This window comes from Orbicella faveolata, unplaced genomic scaffold (genome assembly GCF_042242905.1).
Source record: "Orbicella faveolata isolate gen_17 unplaced genomic scaffold, um_ofav_v1 contig_36, whole genome shotgun sequence".
NCBI classification, from domain to species: Eukaryota; Metazoa; Cnidaria; class Anthozoa; order Scleractinia; family Merulinidae; genus Orbicella; species Orbicella faveolata.
In genome coordinates, this window is record NW_028301565.1 from 4,990,001 (window position 1) to 5,013,573 (window position 23,573).

Genomic DNA, 23,573 nt, shown 5'->3' on the forward strand with positions numbered 1-23,573 from the left:
GCCCTGGTCAGCTGAGCAGTGACGTCACTGTCTAGTTAATCATTAACGCAGTGGGGTTAGGATCTTTCATAATCAGTTTCCTCGCGAAGTGTTCTACCAGGTTACTGTCTAAAAATGCTCTGTTTTTAGTCAGTCTATAGACATAAAGATTTTGTTCTTACAGAGAAAACCTTTGGTTAGTTTTCATTTACTATTGTTAATATTGTTTGCAAAATGATTGGTTGCAGTAAAGGAAACGGAGTTAGAGATTTTCCCAGCAAAAGTCTTCACACGTTCAAGCTTTGCAATTGTTGCAGTTACTTACCTAGGCCTTTTTCATCCACGCCTTGTCCAATGTCTTGGTACTTGTACTCATATAAACCTTACATTGAGTTTAGGAAAGAAAAGATTAGTAAAGTAACCTGCAACCTTGGGAGATAGTCCTCAATAAATGTTGAATGGAATCAATACAGAATTAGATGCTAGGATGTTATTTGTTCAAACTCCCTCTTACACCGCTTTCATAAGGGTCACAAGTCCCAGCAAGAAACTAAACTCCTCAAAAAACAAATCTGACACACAAACTAGTCAAATAAGATTCTTGCTTAACTAAAATAAACAAAATATACTCTACTTCCAACGGTACTTTGTTTGCAATGGTCTTGCAATGCTATTACTTTGGCCAATCGTGTTAAATGATGTCCCAGATAAGGCCATAGTAAAGGGGACTGTAACTTTCCTTGGGTACAACACTTACCATTTTCGGTGAAGCGGTTGGAAGCCTCGCCTTCCGTAGAGGGTCTTGTAGTGGCAGGAAGCGAACGTTGTTCGCTTGCCAATGTAGTGGGATCTGTTCAAAACAAAAGACATGTTTACTTTAACTTTCTTTGAAATCTTGTTTATGATATTGTTGATAACATGAGGCATGACATAGTGCCCATTCCTGTTATTACCAAAATTCTGGGCTCCATACTTCAAATCATTTTCAGGATTCACTGAAGCATCTGCAAAAAGAATGTAGGAAGGAGACTGTCATAAACAAAAAATATCAATTAAATTCAAATAATATAAAGCGAAATGGACGAGTAATTGAACGTGCGAGTAAGCATTCCACATAACCGCAAATGCAATAGACGCTATATGTAGCGAATTTAAATTAAGTGTCTTTTGAAGAAAGAAGAGTTTAACTCTGGCATACCTGACTCTATGCATTGTTCCATTACTTTCATTTCGTTGTTTTTATTTCTTTGGAGAATGATCTTATAAGGCCTACGAAGAGGAAAGAAATTAACATGATTGATTTCTTTTTCTTTTTTCTTTGCCTCTGTGATTCTGTTTTTTTCACACAAAGCAAGCCAAGAAATATGAAGACATCTCCTTGTGAGCATTTTTTTCTTTTTGCGACAATATCAAAACGGCCATCACATCCCATTTCAGGTTTTTTATTCAGTATGATTATAATAACATTTGCTTCGGATAACACATTGATATGATAATCATAAAATTTCTAAAGAAACAAAAACAACGCGATCCACTTATACGGAAATAGGGGCTGCATGCGGAATAATGTCGAGACAATAAAAAAACCAGAGCGAAATTTCGGCGATTTCGGTGACATTTCGGTGATATTTTGGGCTAACAAAGCGCGAAATTATTCGAGATTTGTCTCTATTGCTAGTACAGTACTGTAAACAGAATGACTTACGAGTCAAATGCTTGCACGACATTTTTGGTTGTATCTGCAGGTACGCCATCTTTGTCATACACAATCTCTCCGGCGTCGTACATTTTATATGGATTTGCCGATCTTTTGAAGGGAACGGGGCTGTTCGGTGGGTGCTTTTGGTACTGCATCAGTCGTGAAGGACCACACTGCATCCTTGCCACTGATATAAGTAAATAACAATGTTTTATAGGTAACATAACTAGACATAAATTGGCCCATTCCACCAAACACCACACAAGTTCCATTCAAAGGATTCTGCCATAAACGAACCCCTTATTTTTGCATAATCGGTTGAGGCGAAAATGGAATTCTGATTGGTTCATATCCTTTACTACATCTCGACTATCTTTAAACGTTGTTATTAACTTTGGACTTCCTGTGGCTGACCTTGTTGTCCCTGGTATCGTACCACGTGGGTTTGGAATTGATCTTCCGGGTTCCGTTCTTCATCTGGAAAATAAAGAACAACATTGTCTTATATAATGACTTGGATTGATTATCATAGGGAACACTTGACCTCTTGTCTAACGTTGCAGCACATACGAGCTAATAGTACTAAGCTGTAATAAACTGGACATGCCACACAATTTAGAACCACGTAGTTTGACCTTGAATAATCCTCTCGACGAAAATCCAAAATAATTTGTTTTATCAAACTTACACCCTTCGTGTTGTTATGGGAATAATACGATCACGGTTGTGCTGCAGAGGGCAGAAACTACTGGCTTTTAAAATTAAAAGGCGTACCACTGCAATTCAGTTGCACGTGAGAGAACCTTTCTCTAATCCAAGCTGGATTCATTTGTATTCGGTGCGACAGTGGCACGGCAGCAACGCAATCACCTGCCTGACTATTATCAATAGATACAAGTGATGTAGTAGCATTGAAAAAGGGCCTTACTTACCAATGTGTAGATAATAATCTTTGCCATAGTTATCCCGATGTTTGTATACATTTTTATGTACGTGCTTTAGAACAAGAGGCTTGTGCCGGTGGTGTTTTTTGGGCCATTCGAATTCTTGGCCATAACCTGTAATGACAAATTATCAGTGGTCTCAATACATTCACTTAGTCTTGAAATAAAACGAAAGTTAACACTTAGTGACTTATTTTGCCTTTAGCCGTGTATAATGGTGTTTATCTACTTCGCGGTTTTATGAAATGGACAGCAGGAAACTTTTCCGGCTAAATACTCTTATTCTTAAAGGTAAATAATTTGATTATTTCATTACCGATAGATAATCTAAGCCTTAGGTCCAAAAGAAAAAAAGCTTTAATGATAAGAAAATAAAACCTTGAACGCGCGATTGTCGTTGATGTATCATGAAATGCAAAGAACCAACCTAAATAGTGCTTAATGGTGCTTTTAACCTAGCTTACCTGACGGTTGATTTGCACTGCCTGAATCTTGATCGTCTTGGTTTTCCAAATCAGAATCACTTTCACCAACTTTACATCACACATGCACGAAATACATATTGAAAGGTTAACTATCTGTATACATGCATCTTTTCTAAGAATGATAATCCGAGCCCAAACCGTCAAAGAGAGGGTTGGAGTTAGTGTTAGGTTTATTTTCTCTCTTATTTTCTTTTCTTGATCACTGAATTGAAAAGGCTACCCTCGGTTAGAATACTACATTTTGTTTTCTTCCTGGTTGATATCATCTTTTTATGTCTTGGTTGGGAGAAGGCTACACCCATAAGTTCATTTAGCCTACTGTTTCTTGAATAGCACAAGTTTGCATTGTGTGCAGCCAGAATAAGCTACTGATGTAGCACGCGTGCTAATCGTCGACGCATAACATTAGATGGTTATACCGGTGGTCTTGTTGTTTTGAAAGATTACAAACGTAACGAAAGAAACCATTAGTTCATACAAAAGGAAAACCTCGTGGAGTATAAGGTTTAACTAACCGGATTCTGTGTTCTTTGGATTTGACTCTTCGGCTTTATATTCAGGAAATTCCTCGGGATCTGCATAAAAAGACTCCTAGCTGTTGTAAAATGTATCAATCCTAATAAAATTCTGCTTAAATGTGTCGTAAATGCACAAAAAACAATAAAGACAAACTATACTTAAGCTGGAGTCCGAGTAATGTTTCCCTTTCTTCAGTCCTGAAAGAAATAAAAGGATTGCCTGTCTAATTAAAAGAGATGCAACTGTTTTGAAAACTCGAGGGATGGCGCGCCACCGAACGCAGTTAGACAGGAAAAGGTTATCGCGCCAATTGCATGCGCGTTGCTGTCTCCTGTCACAAAGAAAACTTACCCAAATTAGCAGAAGAATGGTACTTTCCAGGTTTGAAACCTAATCAAAAGAATTTTGACAATTAGCCAACAGGTAAAGACGTCACTACTGCTGGATCATGCTCCGGCTAAGACCAATTTCTCGAATATTGTTTTTGAAAAATGTACCTGTCTATAGCATCTTTTTTGGCAGTCTTGATGTTCTCCCGTTTCGTGTAATGTCATTGTCCCCTCGAATATTGTTAATTATGACGTATTCTTCAGAATGTTGAGAACGAGATATTACCATATAGAAGTTTGTATTCGCCTCATACTCACTCGCTTGCTCAATCCTACCTCGACTCATTCCTCCTGGCAATAGCTAAGGTGTTAACTTTATTTTTCAAGAAATAAATCCACTACACAATGCACCTTTCACTTCTATCTTTCTTAGTACTAACACTGAGGCTCTTTGATGTTTTTCCCAAATACTTGAGCACTTCAAGAGAAGCACATTAAAATACCTTTACAACCCTTAACACATGGCATAGTATCAACGGGAGCTCCAAAGCGCGTGCAGTCATGTCCACCAAACTGAGGCCTGGGGTTGGTACATGACCTGTGTCGGTAACGCACTCCTTCACCACATGTCACGCTACATTCAGACCAATTAGAGTAAGGTGTGTAACCTCCATTAACTATAACATAAAAAAAAATAAGAAGAACATATGAACCACAAGTTTACATTAAAGATTCGTTTTGGGCATTCAGTAATTAAAATTATAGACATATAGCACCGTACTTTTTGCACATTCTTCATGTGGAATTTTTCTGAGTTTAAGACAGACTTATTGGTTATTAATTAAATTATTAATTAAAACGATTTACTCTCTTCTTACTTGGACAGCTATGTATATTGCAAGACCTTCGCTGCAGAACTTGGCGGTTATTGACTTTGATCATGCGCAGTCTGACTCCTCCGCCGCATGTTTTGTCGCACGAGGTAAAACCTGTTGCTAACACGTGGTCTGAAAATAAGGCCAGAAAAGCTATCAGAACCACTGCATCAAACAAGCAACAACTGAAACCAGTCTATTTGCGTTTAATTGTCTACCAGACGTAGAAACGTATAGAGTTGCTACCATTGCTACCATAAGACTACATCTGCAAAATTATGAACTCATACTGAACTCTAAAACAATTCAACGAGTAATAAACCAGTTAACAACCTTTTCACTTTTTCTTATATCAGGTGCTGACGGAATCTTTTGTTACTCTTGTAATTTTCACTCGCTTACGTTTTTTGCTGAGTACTGATAGCCAAAAATGTCAACTTACTACACAGTTTGCAGGCCTTTCTACAATATCTCTTCATAAGCTCACTAAATGTCAAACAATACCGCTGGGCTGCCCAGTCTTCACACGCTCTGGGAAACTTGTCCTCACACTCACCAAGGTAAACTGTTCACAAACAAAGAAGACGTGTATGTAGTGCATACTAGAGAGGTGAACTTCTGTACAGATTGATTTAATGATCGTGGAAAATTTGTGGGGGTGACTCCGATTCATTTTCTTCCCCAATAAGTATACGTACCAATTCTAAAACGACAAAAATTTCCTGTCGTAATTTGCAGGTTGATACCTTAAAAGTTAGATAAGTTCTAAATGCGGCCACAGGATTTTTTTACAATATTTAATATGTAGGAACAATAAAACAAACTTACATATCTTGGCAGATTCATCCGGACTCAACTCCTTAAAGGTCTCCTGAAGAGATTCATTACCAGGATGGGGCTTCTTCATCCAATCATTAACACTTTTAATGATCTGGTTGGTAGCTGCGTGATCAGTTACGTGACTTGCTGCATCATGATCCACAAGTTCACTGGCAAGGTGATCAAACACTGAGGAAGCTTGGGTATTAGCGTTATCATTTGGTAGGTTTCCATTTCCTTGGATCACGTGTAACCCTGGTGCGGTAGCTTGCGCCAAGGCTGTCTTGGCCCGCAGGGGAATACTGTTGGTTTGAGGGAGCTGGACTTGTTTTGCACGTGCGGTCTGCAAAGGATTAACCGCAACAATCGGATTCTGGATTGGAGACGTTCTAGACTGGAGATTTACAGAAGCTGCATTGCCAGCTGGCTGCGGAGTGACAGGAGCACTTGGTACCCCTGTGACTGTCGTCTGTGTAGAGGTTTGAGATTTGAGCACTTTGTACCCCGGTGGAAATGGGGGCAAGTAAGGAGGGAGAGGGATGTTATTGATTTGCGGAGTACCGCTGAGCTGCAAACTGGGCTGATTGTTGTTTAAATGCTGCTTTTCCCCAGGAATATCACCTAACCTGCCAGATTTTTTCTTTACCACCTTAATTCCTTGTTCATTGACTTTGTTGTTGGCCGGTACATCTTCAATTGCCCTCAAAACGTTTCTCAGTTTCTCGATATTTGAGTTCAAAACTTTGTGCGCCACTGAATAATCATGGTAAGCTTTGTGCTGGCGCGAATGCGTAGTGGCTTTCAATCGCATGCTCCCAAAAGTTGCGTTTGAAGGGCTTTTTACGGGTGCTACCTTGTCAATGCTAAACCCGGTGAATTTTTCATTTTTCTCACTGATATGACCTTTGTGTGGATGCTGATAGTGAAAAGAGGTGTCTATCGTTACTTTCCCGTTCAGTTTAGGCTTTCCCGTAACCACAATGTCTTTGTCAATCTCGGTTTGTTTATCGTCATCAGAGGGTTTCTTTAGCTCGATCACTGGACCCAAGACCTCCACTCTCTGTGTTCTTTCCTCAGCTTTGACTTTCGGATGCTTTTGAGGGGGATCTTTTCCATTAACTGCGTGCTGTAAATCACTTTCAGTGTGTATTTCCGGATGGAAAGTGTTTTTCGGTTTGTCAGGTTGGTCCGACTCTGTGTGTATCTCGATATCGTCCACAGTGTCTATGGGTGTGTTGTCATCGCTCTTTCCAGCTTTAGAAGGCGGCTTCTTTGGATTTTCTGAAGCTGATTCAGCTATTATATTCACTTTGTCTTCAATATCTTTTTCGATCTTCTCCAGGTATGTGGAGTTGTTTGTATTCTGGGCAATTCTGAAAGCTTAAAATGGATTAAGAGCTATTGCTTAAAGGACTGAACAGTAGAATTCATAACTGAAAATGCATATCATTTCATTTGTTGAACAACGCCTACTTCTCGATTTTGCAAGATCATATCAGGTAGATCGTCCTTTCTGCACGTGAAATGTAAGTCAACCACAACCGTAAGCCTTCTTTAGATTAATTAAAGGCACGTTTTGAATCATTTTTTTTTTCAATTTTCTCTCCAAACATGTTACATCCGGAGAAACAATGAAAATCTGATCAATAACATATAATTGTTCGAGAATCTACATACCGTCCTCGACCTCCTTCAAAATATCTGCTTGGCTCTCTCCTGTGGAAGCTGCAAAATGACACGCAAACTTTTAGCAGTATTGAAGAAGTACCGGGTAAATTTAATACCGGGGGGGGGGGGACCCTGCGATAGACTGGCATCCCGGCCCGTGGCTCATTCGTTCATTCAATTTTCGTCTAAAATCAAAAATTGAAAATTGATTTCAATTTTTGATTTTCATGATTTTTTATCGTAAAAAATAAGAAAGTGCCAAATTGAAAATATTTGACTTTTTTCCTTTCGGTAGAACATTGAAACAGAACTTATATTTTGACTTTAATCCTGTCAACAATGAAGAGAAAAATGGAACTGAGCGGCTATTTTGTTTCTCCGACAATGTTGCAGTCTGTTGCATGGCTTAGTTTTTCTGTTTTCGACGGAAGTCTAAAAATTGAAAATTGAAAATTGAAATCAATTTTCAATTTTTGTTTTTCGACCAAAACAATCCAAATCATTGACAGAGCTACCCCAGAGGGAGGGGGAGGGATCCAGTAGCACGGTAATTTTTTTGCCCCCAGCCCCCTTCCCACAGTCCTCGCTTCCTTACCTGTTTAATTAAGCAGTCTTGGAAGTCACGCTCTCTCTTCACGGACTTTCGCGACGTTTGGGAACGTTTTGTAAATTTTGTGCCTTTTCGTCGCTCAGTTCTGTCCACTACGGCGAGCAGCGAGACCTTCGACATGAGCCAAGAAGGAAAAAAAGTCTTAGTTTTCGTAACTAGAGTGGCTGATGTAACCACATGGAGACTTCCTCGAGCTTTTCAAGCGCCATATTGTAAAATATAGATTTGACTGGATTGAACTGGATTTGTAACACGTGGATTTGGAAAAAAACGTAATAGAGAACAAAATTCAGGGGCGAATTAAAACTCTACAATTTCCGTCAAACAAAACTTGTTGAGCTGAGCTAAATCCCACCCAATTTCATTGTTTATAAACCAATCAGATGTGAGTAGATAACACAAGATTAAGGTCGAGGATAAAACCGTCGGGAAAAATAGTGAATTCGATGTAGATCAACTTCGCGGTGGCTTCATGGTTAGTGCGCTCGTCTCCGGATCGAGCGGTCCGGGTTCGAGCCCTGGCCGAGGACATTGTGTTGTGTTCTTGGGCAAGACACTTTACTCTCACAGTGCCTCTCTCCACCCAGGTGTATAAATGTGTACCGGCGAACTTAATGCTGGGGGTAACCCTACGATAGACTAGCATCCCATCCAGGAGGGAGTAGAAATACTCCTAGTCGCTTCATGCTAGAGAAACCGGGATAAACTCCGGCCTGATAGGCCACTTGGCTCGCATGCAGACTTTTACCAACTTCGTTGGCTTTTTGAAGACCTTTGACTGCATCATCAGAGAGAGACTTTGGGTCATTGTGAGGCAGTATGGCATCCCTGACTTCTTCATCAGGGCTTTCAAGGCACTCTATCATCAGAGCTCAAGCTCTGTTACAGAGCGCGAAGGAATTCCAGCTGGTTTGAAGTGAAGAGCGGCGTGCGGCAAGGGTGTGTGATGTCTGGCTTTATCTTTGTCTTGATCACGGACTTGATTATGCGGCACACAATCGATAGAAGACGAGGCTTGAGGTGGAAGTTTACATCGTTTCTAGAGGACTTTGACTATGCCAATGGTGTAATTAATTATTTATTTATTTAATTATTTAATCTTTATTTAAACACGGTTCAAAAATTCGTCAGCTTAAAAACCTAATCATGATATACTTAATTCTGAATGTCTAATATATTGGGAATAATTAAATAAAAAAGCTGCTTTCCACGAATGCCGTGCCTTAGACATCTCCAGCTTTGAGTAGGCGTTCAAACTGCCTCAGGGACCCTGCTTTCCGTAAGTCACAAGGAAGACTTTTCGAAAGAACGGCGCCATTATAGCTAAAACTATTTTTATAATAGTTTGTGCGCGGCAATGGAACATCGCGTTTATTCTCAGAGTCCCTTAGGTTATATGCGGTTTCTCAACCCGTGCAGAGACTTATAAACCATCGTACTCTTTGAATTTGCTGCTGGCGTGCCAGATTTTTCCACCCGAGAAGTTTGAACAGGTGACCAGCATCTTCGTCATAGTTTGAGTACACGGGCTGCGCTGTTTTGTAGTTTTTGTAATTTATTTCGTAAAGTTATCCCACAGTTTTCCCAGACAATGTTTCAACTGAGTCGAAGTGTGGCTGTATCAGAGCTTGATATTTTAGATGTAAGGTCGCTCGAGGGACAAGATGTCTTATTGGCTTTATGAACCCAATGCCAGAATCGACTTTTCTTTGTTACTTTACTGTCGCTTGGATTAGGTAGGTAGTTTAGCTCAGTTCTCGACTTCTCGAAAACAACACTGTACTGCACATCCGTTAATTTGAAATCTGCCAAAAAAACAGACTCAAACGTACCGCTTCCAACTTCCATGAGAATTCTTAAAACTATACATGGCGTCTTCGCTTTTACAAGTCCAATCCCTCCTTTAACAAATCCAATCCAGTCCAGTCCAGTCCAGTCCAATCCATATCTTACAATATAGCGCTTGAAAAGCTCGAGGAAGTCTCGAATGGTCACATCAGCCGCTCCAGTTACGAAAACTAAGACTTTTCTCCTTCTTGGCTGACGTCGAAGGTCTCCCTGCTCGCCGAATGGACAGAATGTGAATAGACCCCTCCCCTTCCCTCTGGGGCAGTTCTGTCAATGATTTGGAATGTTTTGGCCGAAAAACAAAAACTGAAAATTGATTTCAATTTTCAATTTTCAAGTTTTAGACTTCCGTCGAAAACAGAAAAACTAAGCCATGCCACAGACTGCAACATTGTCGGAGAAACAAAATAGCCGCTCAGTTTTATTCTCTTCAAATTTGACAGGATTAAAGTCAAAATATAAGTTCTGCTTCAATGTTCTACCGAAAGAAAAAAAGTCAAATATTTCCTATTTGGCACTTTCCAACTTTTTATGATAAAAAAATCATGAAAATCAAAAATTGAAATCAATTTTAAATTTTTGATTTTAAACGAAAATTGAATGGACGAATGACCCACGGACCCATCCCATCCAGGGGGCGGGATAAATACTCCAAGCCGCTTTAATTTATAAGAAACCAGAAACTGCAAGGGACCGCATACGATAAACGCTGCCAACGTAGGATCTACAAGAGATCTGATCAGCCAAAAAATGTATGAAGTGAGTTCAAAGTACGAAACTTGATATAGTGAACGGGTCATTTTGCAATTTATATGCGTTGGCTGTTGGCTGGCGTTACATATCTTCGCTACACAGTGCTGACGAGCCCCAAGAAGGGCGAAACAGCTGTCCACTGTTGCGATCCTACTTTATCGGTTCTTGTCATGTTGGTGTCTCGAAACGTTTTTCACGTAGTATCAGCCTTGCAGTCTATTGTTTTTCTTAATTTATGACACCGCGGAAACTGGAGATGAGCGCTGATTTGATGGGCCACTACGCTTGTTCGCAGACCTTTAGTTTAATGTTCCCAAAAATCATTAGATTCCCTTTAATGTTCTAAAATGAAATAAATTTTACCATTACTTACTTTCTGTGTGTATTTTTATAGGCTTTTTGTCGTCCTTCGTATCATCTATGAATGCAAAACAGTGAATAGTTACAAAACGCAAATTCTCAAAAACGAATTGCCAGTGTAAGTAGTAACAGAAGACATATTGAAATAAGTTACCTTCAGTGTGTATAAGAATTGAGTCTCCCTTTTCATCTAAAGACAAACGGCATATTTCATTTTGTGATACACTAATCTACAGCGACTAACAGCAGCAAATAATAATAAAACTGCTGTTGTGTAATGCTTGGGCAGGGTGCCCACATTAAGGGATAAAGCTTTAGAATATAGGAAACGACAACCCACTTAAGAAATTTTAAAATTTATAATGCCGAATTCAATAACAAACTATCCTGTAGCAGCTATTTTCTTACCTTGGTCTTTGAATGAAAAGTCCTTTTCAAAATCCTCTGAAAAAAAATACAAAGGTATCAAACATCAAACATCTGGTGAAAATAAATCTTAGCCAAACAGTTGTATTAAATTCTCACCCGCGTTCAAATCATTAGCCTTAGCGTTGGCAATGTCAGATTCTTCTTCATCCGCTGTGTCTACAACGGAAAAAAGTCAACAGTTTGGTACAAAACAATGGTTTGAGCCGGATTTGATAGGTGGAAAAATCAACGAACGAATAAAAAAGAGCAAAATCGTGTCCGTTGGAAAAACTAAACTTTAAATCTGCTGCCTGCATAGCAGAAGGTGCTTACCTATAAACGTTCCGTCTCCCACCAAAACCGTCTTCTTTTCGGCACTGCTTTCTAAATACGGAAAACAAATAATTGTCTGATTCAGCAAGATTTGAGATCAGCATGATCAAGCAGTAACCAAAGGGCCAGAAACTAGTTATAATGCAAAGCTAGGAGGAAAAATTTCTAATTGGCAGTTTCAGTGCTAGTATGGCCCTGCATAAGGATTTCGGAACGTATTTCAAATACGTTTGTGTTATTAACTTTTCACAAAGTCAGAACATCGACAAGGAGTTGCCCTTGATGTTATCACTTTCCGAATAGTTATCACAAAAATGAAATCAAACCACGCAAACTGGGAAAGTCCTTCAAGTAAATTTGAACTAATGGAAAAATGAAAGCAAAAGAGATTTAGAAAACAAAGAGGACCAAGAAAGGACTGAGAATTACTTTGGTACTTCAGTATCTTGAACTATCAAAAGAGTTCTACATATATTGTAATCTTTTTGGGATTTTTATTGTTATTTTATTTCTATTTTTAGTTGCCCAGGACACCCTTTAATAACAGCTTCTGTTGACGGGTTTACCCTGGTTAAATATGTTTATACTATTATTAGTAGTAGTAGTTTTTAGCTATATTTTACCGTTCTTCTTCTTTCCTGAGCAAGCATGAGGAGCGAGATAGAAGGTGGAATCCATGACAGCTTTGCTTGATTCATTTACTTTCCTGAGGACCATTTTGTACGGTTTGTGTTTTAAATGGCGCATGAACCATGTGGGATGACTGTACAACTCGAACGCGTACAGGGCTGGGTTCTCTGTGACTTTTAAAATGAAGAAGGTTGCATCCTTGTCTGTCGAAAAAGCCCAATGAGTTAATTTTGATATTTTCTTCGTGCTCCCATGTCCAATGAGTGTTTGCTTCCACCTCAAAAAATATCTTCAGGATCTTTGTAAATCTTTTAAATTCGGCATTGTCCGCCATTTTGAATTGAAATTCCTTGATCTCGAAAATATCTTCATGTAGGGCACAATTAGGTGTCTTAGCACCAAATCATCGGATAATTTACTAAATATATCTACTTCCTGTTTTCCAAATTTGGAGGGAATCGGAAGTGAGGAAAAAAAATGCAAAATATTTTTTTCCTCACTTCCTCTTCCGTCGTCACTCCTCCAGTGGTGAGAAAAATAACCTCAGGTCCATTGAAATCAAAACGGTAACTGGGAGAATAAACTATGGTAAGTATTTTGATCGAGATGGAACACAGGAGTCTCGTTGAATTTATTTAGAAGGATACCTGCCTGAATTTGTATACTTTGGTGTGTATGGAGTGATTACAAACTTGGGAATAACGGTAAAAATAACATTAAATCTACGCCTGTTAGAAAGAACTGGCTTAACATGGGACAGGCCAGAAAAGCCGGAACGTGAGTTACTACTAACTCATTTAGAAACCCCGACGTGCTGTTGAATTACAATAACGTCCTAAATCGCCTGATAGTTCTTGCATTCACTGGTGTGGAAAAAAAAATTCAAATCTGAGCACATTGTTCCATGGTTCTTGCCCAGTTACGATGCATCTAAAAAACCCAACAACTAAATCATGAGTACTCACAAAACATGGAACTATTGACTTCTTTCTCCAAATGAAAGTGGTAATTTTTGTGGCGTAGAAAAAATCGTGGGCGATTAAGTGCTTCCAGAGATACCGTTCCATTTTCTTCCATGAGCCCTCTGTGGATCCTGAATATAACCGGGGTGTCGGTTAGTACTGCTTTCTTTTTGTCGGCTAGTACACCATAGTTTTCTGCAGCTCTTGTAGGATCGTCCAGAGGAGCGTTAATGGACACGATCTTGACACATTTGGGAAGCAGAAGGTCTGAAACAGGTGGAAAATGGAACAGATTGATCAGGAAGTAAAGTTACACATGCCAAGCGAGTGGAGTACCCAGCTGAGAGTGCAACGCAAAATAATGTGTATTAGGCGGGGATGTAAAACTAACAACCATGGAAAATTAAAAAAGGCCTTCAAAATTATTCATCTCACGTGAAAAGTAAATACATCTTACGCGCTTGTCATAATCAGTGAAGCGACAAAGTATGGTCTCCTGAATTTTATAAATAATTGGGTCCTTAAAACACGTCAAAGTTTAAAATCGTTTCAAGCCCGTAGGGCTTTGTTCTGAGTATTAAGAACAAAACCAACAAATTTCGTTTGTTCGATAATGGTCATTTTGTCTCCACTGAAGCAAAAATCGTTCGCCTCGTTAAGTGGCGTGTTTTGAACTGTTAACTGTAAAATATTTGGTTAAGCAGTGTACTGACCTTTTCCCAAAACCAGACAAAGCTGAAATGAAAACACCGCAACAACATTCGTCAACAACAACATTCCAAGTTGGTTTCCAAGGATCTATACAAGTGACTATTGTAATGAAAAACAAAAAGTCATATTTTGGCTACAATAAACGCAAAGAAGGTTATATGGAATTATTCATTACTTATGTGTTTATTCGCTTGACCAGGCACCAATGACGTAATTCATAGAGCTGACAGCAGACAGCAGGGGTTTTTCTGTGTCTCCATTACCGGCACCAGCTATGATTCATATTGTTCAGTGACGCTACAGTCGTATATTGGATTGTTCAATATGTTCTACTTTTTGAAATCAGAAAAATAATTAGGCTTCTGTTGACCCTAAAGTTGTAGAATTTTCTCCTTCTACAGCAAATTCATCACAGCGTAAGAGAGAGCGGGAAGGTCAATAAAGAAGGTGGCGGAGGCGGCGCTGGAAGTATCTTCGTTTGTTTGTAGTGTATTCTTATTATCTTAATTTATTTGTTGCTAATAATTACTTCAGTTGAATAATTACTTCTCGAAACGAGGCTTGAAGTTTGGCTTTTCCATATTTAAGAAGGGCTTGGAAAACACTGTAAACAGAGTGTCGTTGATGGCTCGAAGTCAAAATTTCTCGAAATTATGGCTCTCATCAATATCAGGTCATTACAAGTAACTAAAGAGAACTGGGGCTCATTGACCTAGATAGTAGTAATAGTAACTACTTCTTAACCGAGAGTGAGGTCTTTACTGGAAAATCTCAAACCCTAACCGAGCGATAGCGAGGTCAATAAGGCAAGGTGGAGGTTTGAGATTTTCCCCTAAAGATAGAACGTTCGAGGTCAATAAGTTGTTTATTATATGGCTTTTTACTTTTGCAGGCCCGTAATAGGCCCGAGGGCATTACGGGAAAATAATGCCCTGAAATAAGCCAATCAGAGCGTGCGTTACATCGTGTACAAACACATGCCATACGGTAAGACAGCATACAAGTATTCGGCGCAAAACCTTAGCCCTTAAAGTATGGGTGGTCAATCATAACCTCGAAAAGCCGGTACTATTTGTACGTATAATAAATACGTGTATGCTGTGGTTAAGAGAACCATTCAAGCCAGACCTGTGTTACGTTATAAAGAGCTTAACATTACCTTTGAGAATGTGTCAAACGCATTTTACCTTTGCTATATAGTAGCGAAGATTTTCTTAGGGCTTTGGTGAACAAGGAAACAAAGAAAACCGTCATCAGTAGAAAACGAGGGATTGTGGAGCAATTTTGTTGCAAGAGGATATATATCACTACAAAAGGAACTCAAATCAGTTAAGGAACTCAAATCAAAATTCTCGCCTATCCTGGGTTAACTTAATCGGGCTTTGAACAACCCGGTCCAGGAGCTCTGTTTTTAGGCTTGGCTAAATCTATAAATTACCTCTTTTCTTTTATTCAGTGGAAACTCTGGCAATGGAAAGTTTCGTCCCAAAAACGTAATCGTTCAGTTTTCATGGCCAGCTAATGATATCAGTGATGTCCAGGTTGCCTTATCAGCAGATTGCACTGATTTGTGGCGCCGATGTTAGCACTGGACCTTTATAACCAGAATTATTGACTAACTAATTAACTAATTATTGATTAACTAAAAGCTTTTAACCGTAACAAGTCCTTGTCACGTAGAATAAAGGTGAAGTATGCTTCGTGAAAGTGACTCACCTCGCCGAAGCTTGTTCTGGTTTCCGTAGTATTTGGTGACTACGAGTTTTTCTACTAACCCCCGCTCCGCCCCTCCCCCACCCCTCAGGGGATGGGATAGTAGTCCATCGCAGGGTTCTCCCAGGGAGTAATAAGCACTTAATGACTGGCCCCAAGGGAGACAGCGAGTTTTGTTCCCCCCGGGACCCTCAATGTTTCCCGAGGAGAAGCTGAGGAGAACATTGAGGTCGCGTGAGGGGAACAAAACTCACTTTTTCCCGCGGGACCAGTCATTGCATGTTTTGTTATACCCCCCAACTCAAAAATAGAAAAAAAAATGCGAAGAAAGACGTTTGCTTGACGTCGGCTGGCTCACAAATTTGCCACGGTTTTAAGGAGCACGACCTGATCACGAGCGAGTCGAAAGTTCAAGTTGTTGGTTCCCTAAGGAGTTAGTGAGTTTTGTTCGCCCTAAGGAGTTAGTGAGTTTTGACCCACGACACGTGACACGTGACACGTTCTCCTCCAATCGGAAAACGTATTTGAGTTGGAAGGTATAACAAAGTGTCTTGACCGAGATCAAAACATAATGACCCCGGGCCCGAACCAGGACTGCTCAATCCGGAGTCCAGCGCGTTAATAATTAGATCACCGGTCACCACGCCTCTCACATGAATCTAGAATGCTACTGATTTATTAAAGGTGATTTATGCTTAGGGAATTGTTTCACCAAACGCTGCTTCCCAGCGGCATTTTATGTTTTTGGCTTTGCCCGATAAGTATATATCTGTGGGCGAAATCAACTCTAGTTTTATTATTACCGCTACGATAGGGGCAGATTCCGCCAAACATAGATAATTTTCAACAAATTCTTGACCTTTCTAGCTGCTTTAGGTTTTCAAAAAAGGAATCAATTATGTTGATTTTGTTATAATGTCTTCAGCTTACACTAAAGGTAGAAAAGAAAATTTAAGTCATTTTCCAAGCGTCATCTACTGTGAAACCTATCATCTTTGGTTTCCTTGACCTGTCCAATTTGCAGGTACCTGTGCACTGATCTATTGTAATATGGGAGAAAATAACTTCACTTTAAGCCATTTTCAATGAACAGAACAAATTTTTAAAGCAAAATACTTCGAAAAAATAGCCAGCTGCAACCAAAAGGAACCAACATATCGCGAAAGCTTAAGTGGTTCATCGTAAGAGGGGAAATGCGACGAAGCACTCTCTACCGCTGAAGTCAATAGGTAAACGATCCTTCAGGGAACAAATGTATTGCATTCAATATATTCATGGTATAACATAGTAATTTTGATTGCTTTTTCTTCTTTGAAAGGCAGCCAGTATTCCTGCAAGCACGTTTTCAGGCAATTTTCAACACTGGCTCAGTGGGCTGTGAGTCACATCGCTCGAAGTGATGGTTTTGTGGGCCACTCTGTTTAGCTTACTGATCATATCGCAGTGGTGTCTGATCACAACAGGTATGTCGTGACCTTTTCTTGCCGATTCTCGCTTTTATTACACGGGAAGGCCTTATCAGAATACGACCTGTGAGCAATTCGTGAGGGAAAATCATGCTATTGGAAACCCAAAACAACGCTGTCAGTGCAGGGTTGACTAGTTTCTTGTTTATCAGTGGGCGGTCTTGACGGTTGACAAAACGACCTCGCTGATCGATCAAAACAATTCATGAATCGTTTGGATTCATGAACTGTTTTGAGACCCAGCGCTAAGGAAAACAAACGAAAGCTGCTAAACGTCGAGAAAAGATAGTTCAAGACACTGTAGAAGAGCTTTATGCTATTCACTGGTAGCCTTTTTCTCCGGGGTTTCATCTGATTGGGCAAGCAGCAAAACTGACCACTTAAGCTTGTTTGGCAACACGCTGAGAGGGGATCCAATCTTATGTTTTGGTTTTCCACCATTCTTCCAAGCATTAACGATTCTTGATGCGTTCATGATGATAATAGACACCACTACCACAAGGATGACTAGTCAACCATTTCAGTCTAAACAAGCTTAAACATAATTAAAATTAATAATTCAACTGTTCCTTGTTAATTTACCTCTGCCAGGACGGCGCCTCCATCGACGAGAGGAAACCGCTCCTTCAATCGCGCTTACTTGCCGTCGATTTAAAAATCAATAAAACGATTGCAAGCGCGGGGTTATAGCGCGAGCAGTAACGAACTCTGATATTGTATCGATGAACTCTGATGAATGTGAACAGAGGTCACCGAAAATTCAGTTAAAAATCAACAGATTGAAAGTTTTAAAAAATTACAAATTAAAAGTAGTGTTGTCACATAGATACTCTGCCAATTTTGGGGGGGGATAAGTCGTTCCTTAATATATATAGAAATGTGAAATACGCGTTGTATTGAGAAATAAATATTATCCTTCGGTTTTATTGCATTTTGCTGTACTTGTTGTGGAAACTATATCGCGACTGAGATGGGAGTCTATCCGAACTTATCGATTTCTGCTCACAGTAAGGGCCGCAGTGTACATCCAAGCCCATAACTTTGTTCCCAAGTTATTCACATAGCCTGAGAACTTGCACCGTAAAAAAATTACAGGGGAACATTTGGATACAAAATTTTCTCCTAAAAACCTAGCGACTTTGCGTAACCAGTGAAAAAGATCCTTTAGTTCACATTACTCTAAATCCTTCATTTTCTTTTAATAATTTTATTTAATAGACACAGTCTCACAACTAAAGTAAAATCACTCTAGGGAGCCACAGAAATGCATTTCTTGTCTCCTTGTTTAGATGCGAGCCACAATTTTGATCGTGATGAAAAAATTTGGGTCTCTCGTTCAGTGAGATCGCAACCCGAGCAAAACAGGAACATTTTTCCAATTACCAAGAATTCTGGTGAAGAATGGTCGTCGCCTTCAAACAATAACAACAAAAGGGGACTGGATCTAAAGCTATTGGCGAGCCGTGCATATCAAATGGCAGTCAACCAGCCACTTTATTACTCTAAGCAAAATTACGGGCAGAATAAACTCTATGATCGTTCATGGAGGAAGAATCCAATTAGTAGTGTACCAGTTGGATCGTTTTACAAGCCCAGGCCTGCGGTGACTCAAAATTACAACTTGGCACAAAACACAGCAGGATCAAGGAACGTGCTTCCGCCCGGAGCAAACTTATGGAGCAATGTTGATGAAGACGTGAAATTTGTCGAGGAAAAGATCCAGGAATACTACGACCAAAGACTTAACAAGAACAAGAACAAATGGATGTTTAAACCTGTTGAAGGGTCGACCAAGCACCTTAAGGAAATTTTCGTAGGACGGTGTTGGGATTTCCTTGAAAATAAAGGGAAGTATCTTGAAAACCCGACTAAACTGGATTGCCAGGAGATGTGGAAAGCATTTCTGAAGAGCTTCGCCTTTAAAGAGCCTTGTGACGTCAAATTTGATGATTACACTCCGTTCTTTAAGATGTATGATGAAAAGCCACTCAATGATAGGGTACGACTTCTATTTCTTTGCTATCAGTAGACGAATATAAAAGTGCGAGGCTAGAGTGAATATTTATATTACTACTCAATACGACCAGTGATCCTCACTATCATAGATATATATTTTTTTGCATTTAGAGTTCCCACTTTCTGCGATAAACAGATAAAAGCTCAATTTCTATTTTGGTAATTGAGAACTAACCATTTTTAAGAATAAAGTTGATGATATGACAATAGAATATCCGTCCTATACAGGGCAAGGCTATTTTTTTAAAATACATCCTGACCACTGTTGGACCCCTGTTTTAAATTTTTTTGTCATACATTCAATTGTTTTGCCACGTACATCAGTTTGCGTTTCCTATTTGACATTTCAGGACGGTGCCTACTTTTGTTAGTGCGCATACTTTCTGCGCATCACGCAAGGCATGGTTTAAGCGCAACGCGCGCGCTGGGGTTGACATTGACGCAATCAACTACGCTACCAAGTACACGACTAAAAGAAAGCAAAACTTTCCTTCTGTGACCAAATCAAGTTTAATGAACCCATACTTCAACCAGGAACACCAAAATAGCAGTATATCGCTAAGCACTAACTGTTAACGTTATCCAGCTGAAAAACTAGCTGTTTTCTGTGGAAAATTATACTGAAATCCAACTGTAAACATGTACCTGCAGATGGCGTAGTGCGCGCGCAAAACAAGTGCGAAATACGCAAATGTTTCACTTAACGGGGAGGTGACAGGAAAAAATGTAACGGGCACCGTAAAAGTTTTCAAAAATGATCAATAACTTTAAAAAAACCCATGGTTACCCCCACATTTTATGTTATAAAATGGAAGTGGCAAGCCTATTCAACACGTGATTAGTTTCTGGTTGTGAGCAAAAGGTATTTAGACTATATTATAGCTGAACCAGAGGAAGGCTGTCAGAGACACTAAAAGCGCTGTTGCAGATCTTTATAAATGTGCTTGCTTTTCTGTTAGTAAAGGCGAATTCGAAGGAAATCTGTGAAGAAATATCCTTTCCTTCTTTTTTCAGAAAATGCTGATGTCAGCATTTTTGTTGAGATTCAAGGCTAATTATCTCGAAAAAATACGTGGCTGCCCCAATTTTTCTTTGCGGATTCCAATAGCCCTTGCAAAGGTCTACTTTTCCCACGTGGTCCTTATCTAGCGCAAAAACCTTGTATTTAGTAGGCACCGTCCTTAAGTGAATATTTCCTATCGGTAATTATTGAAAGGGATTGTTTTACTCGTTTCAAGGTCTTGTTTTGGTCTGGAACAAGAGAACTCACGCATGCGTACTCCAGGTTGTATGACAGATTTACAACTTTAGAGGATACATTGGCAGGGTGAGATAAATGATGATGCTTACATAAAGAACATTCCACATCTTTCGCATGTCGTTAACATGCACATACACAACAAAATGTCACCTTGTAAAACATTGTTTTTTCAATACTCTTTTATTAAATCACTTATCGAGTTTGTCTAATATGACATAAGATTCCTGATGAACGGTGTGAGGTGGTGTGGCAGCAAGAAGGAACCTGGGATCGACTTCAAGTCGTGTCCATATCAGTGCAGCAAGCAGAAAGCCTTCTGGGGCCAAGCAGCTGCTAAAGTAAGTGCTATCACTAATCACTTAGGCTACGAACAGTCTGTAGTTTTCACGAACACGAAAGGCGAAACCTTTAAGCATGCAATCCCCTCCAGTTAGGGACAAAAGCTGATAGTAATCGGCTCGTAGTCTGTCTTATCACTTGTAAGCTACTTCTGTAGAATTCCAATTTTCAATCGGCTATATATGCAACTAAAAATTCCACTAGATAATAGGATGCGTTCGTTTGAGTTGATCTGGATCAGGATCAATGATCCCAGATCACTCGGACTAAAGTGTGTCAATGTAACCGATGAATCCACTCTGGGCAAGGATTCATCGATTGCTTTGTTGTGCCAATGCCCCAGTAATCTTGGATCATTGATCTTGGTCCAGATCGCTCCAAAAAAAAAAGGCTTTCTTTAAGGTGCTCTTTCTTAGTGGCATGGAAGTTTTCTGTCAAACCCAAAATGAAGACTTGAAAAATTCAGGTGGTCTATTGCGAAAGTTTCGTGATGTCTCAAGATTCTCGAAGTGAGCCAAGCTATTTAGGAGTAGCTTTCACGCAATCTGATTCCTGGACCATCGTAAGGTCGACTTCACAGGTTAAAGTGTGTGATATTCACTGAATAACGTCCTTGGATCTTTCTCTTCATCAGTTGGCGAAACGAGCGAGGGGCGTTGTCCACGTCATGTTGAATGGCACGAGACAGCACTTCGTGGACAGGCAGATCTTTCCTTCGTTCATGGACGATAGGTTAGGCAACGTTGATTGTAAAAAAGTTAAGAGTCTGAAACGGAATTTAGCAAATACCTTATATAGCGCCTTGCCTATGATGATAGCATATTTTTTAGAAAGTATCTGTCAGCTCGCGATAGCAACACGCAAATTATTCACGTGTATTTTAAAAATTCATATCGAGAGAACAGATCGCGTTAAATCAATTAGTAGAATCCCTGTTAGTTCTTAGTAACGAAACGTTTTTCCCGCAGGCGTTATAACTGATTACTTTGCTTTATTCCACAGTTATCTAGCAGAGAATCAAATATCAAGCCTACCTGTAAAGGAAATAAAAGAGTTTAGGATTCTTGTGGGTCATTCTCTTCATCATAAAGCTCTGTAAGTAATAATGTGATCGAGGACACATACAAAGTGTGTTCCATTCTTTCGATCTCTTTCCCTAGGTCTGTATTCTTACTGGTCACCGAAAGGGAACAACGTCAGTCGAAACAAAGAATCTGGGGAAAGAGAATAGACAGAAGAAGCGAGGGAACAAGACGGCAAATGTTTAGAAACCGTCTTAAGAGTACATGATCAAAGATGAAAGTAGCGCAAACTATGGTACTTTGTGTGTTGCACATATCAAGGCTTGGTATGATCAGCATCGTGCATAAATCGTTTATGGTACACTGTGCATTGAATTGGGTATCGTCGTGAGTCGGATATCGTTCATTTTACATCCTACCTTTTGCATTGTACTGTACAGGTCAGGCATCGTGCAGTTTAAGGCGCAAGTTAAATCGTACCATGCACCGAAAATCGCTTACCGTGCATCTTAACGCTTAACGCGTATCATGTATCATTTATCGTTTAACTTTCAGGATAAATAAGCTGAATAATATATTTGAATAAGACTTTCCTTCCTATTATTATTTTTTTTAGGGAAAGATGCGATAGCTTAAGTGTTCTAGAGCTGGAGAATCGTGCCAAGGGAAGGGGACTTAAGACTACGTGCTTCGATAATCCCTAGTAAGTGAAATGATTTCGCACTTTAAAGTGAAATTTATTGTTACGCTACAGGGACAATGTTCCCAATATACTTACAGCAATGGCCAATTTCCTCTATGACACGCCTTTGCAGAAAATCATGGTAGTTATATTCATCATCTTGGACTGGATTTTTGTTTTCATAGATACAAATACCATGATTCCCTGCAGGCGCGTATCATAAAGGAAACTAGCTAGCCATTTGTGAACGTCAGCTCTGCCTTTTTGGAAAATCTGAAACATAAAAACTGAGCCATCTGTGCTGTACTCCTCTTTCCGTCGTTGCCATCGTCATCTTTTGTTGTTGTGATGTCACTGGCTAATGTACAAGCCGAAGTTAAAATCCTACGAACCTTTCCTCGCCTGAAAATCGAGGAGTGTTCTACCCTTCAGTTAAATTAAACACAATTTTCAATGTTTACATTTACTACTTTAGAAGCCACAACGTAACTGACTCGAACATGAAATATATTGGCAACTAACTGTTCTTTGTTTGTTCGTTTGTTTGTTTGTTTTTCACTGCAGCTTCATTCGGCATCTTCTATGCTTGGACAATCCGGGAGATCCCCTGTGCCTTTTCAAGATTTACGATCAAGAGAAATTATTATAAAATTGTCAAAAATAATGGAATAGGAATTAAAACACATACAAAACAATGTAACTACGCGAAATTGTGAGGCAAGGAGTGACAAACCCCAACCCGATTTGTAAGCCACGAAGAAAAGCGAACTTTCTATCTTTTCCCTCTCACTTCGTTCTTCAATCTTCGATTCTTTACTGTCACATTGCAAGAAAGGATGATCTCTCCTTTGCATTCAGTTAGTGTTGAAGTGCTGCCTGAGGTAGTATTTAATCGTATTACGTTCATCTGCCAGCCATGCATGCTGTTGGTATTTCATCTGTCCACTAGCTGGCAACAATAAAAACCCCTTGTTATCCTAAGCACCCACCCTCCACTACCAAATATTTCTTTCACTCTTCTATAGCTGGTTTTCACATGACGTCACTAAAATTCGAACTACAAAACTATTGATCTTCCTGAGATTTTACTTAAATGATGTATAGGAGCTGCTGAAAACTAATATTCATACAAATTTTCGCTC

General features: G+C 39.6%; 2 protein-coding genes across 7 annotated transcripts in view; one reads left to right on the top strand and one right to left on the bottom strand.

The window, feature by feature from the left end:
• The window catches only part of LOC110067252 (uncharacterized), a 17,381-nt gene extending 3,259 nt beyond the window's left edge, over positions 1-14,122 (bottom strand). Inside the window, exons 1-25 of one of the 4 annotated variants that reach the window (XM_020774558.2) lie at positions 13,935-14,122; positions 13,225-13,488; positions 12,253-12,462; positions 11,630-11,680; positions 11,414-11,473; positions 11,297-11,332; positions 11,043-11,078; positions 10,902-10,946; positions 7,327-7,374; positions 5,659-7,029; positions 5,273-5,395; positions 4,834-4,962; positions 4,459-4,632; positions 3,978-4,016; positions 3,785-3,823; positions 3,623-3,682; positions 3,087-3,155; positions 2,611-2,736; positions 2,093-2,155; positions 1,685-1,865; positions 1,178-1,248; positions 933-983; positions 737-829; positions 305-361; positions 1-31 (exon numbers count right to left, since the gene is read on the bottom strand). The exon at positions 1-31 is cut by the window's left edge and continues 50 nt beyond it. In XM_020774558.2, coding sequence (XP_020630217.2) covers positions 1-31; positions 305-361; positions 737-829; positions 933-983; positions 1,178-1,248; positions 1,685-1,865; positions 2,093-2,155; positions 2,611-2,736; positions 3,087-3,155; positions 3,623-3,682; positions 3,785-3,823; positions 3,978-4,016; positions 4,459-4,632; positions 4,834-4,962; positions 5,273-5,395; positions 5,659-7,029; positions 7,327-7,374; positions 10,902-10,946; positions 11,043-11,078; positions 11,297-11,332; positions 11,414-11,473; positions 11,630-11,680; positions 12,253-12,462; positions 13,225-13,488; positions 13,935-13,998 — 3,491 coding nt within the window. In that variant the 5' untranslated portion in view covers positions 13,999-14,122. The remainder of the gene's footprint in view (positions 32-304; positions 362-736; positions 830-932; positions 984-1,177; positions 1,249-1,684; positions 1,866-2,092; positions 2,156-2,610; positions 2,737-3,086; positions 3,156-3,622; positions 3,683-3,784; positions 3,824-3,977; positions 4,017-4,458; positions 4,633-4,833; positions 4,963-5,272; positions 5,396-5,658; positions 7,030-7,326; positions 7,375-10,901; positions 10,947-11,042; positions 11,079-11,296; positions 11,333-11,413; positions 11,474-11,629; positions 11,681-12,252; positions 12,463-13,224; positions 13,489-13,934) is intronic. The other 3 variants (XM_089275080.1, XM_020774559.2, XM_020774560.2) reach the window with 3 other exon arrangements.
• Positions 14,123-16,630: 2,508 nt separating this feature from the next.
• On the top strand, positions 16,631-23,131 carry LOC110067182 (ADP-ribosyl cyclase/cyclic ADP-ribose hydrolase-like). Of its 3 annotated transcripts, none has more exons than XM_020774478.2 (9): positions 16,631-16,874; positions 16,964-17,108; positions 18,401-19,110; positions 20,366-20,454; positions 20,609-20,726; positions 21,362-21,459; positions 21,730-21,822; positions 22,366-22,452; positions 22,996-23,131. In XM_020774478.2, exons 2-9 carry the CDS (start codon positions 17,045-17,047, stop codon positions 23,078-23,080), a joined length of 1,344 nt encoding a protein of 447 aa, XP_020630137.2. In that variant the 5' UTR covers positions 16,631-16,874; positions 16,964-17,044; the 3' UTR covers positions 23,081-23,131. The 3 variants fall into 3 exon arrangements, with proteins under 3 accessions (XP_020630137.2, XP_020630138.2, XP_020630139.2); XM_020774479.2 differs by having other exon boundaries at positions 16,968-17,108; XM_020774480.2 differs by having other exon boundaries at positions 16,632-16,874; positions 18,452-19,110.
• Positions 23,132-23,573: the final 442 nt, after the last annotated feature.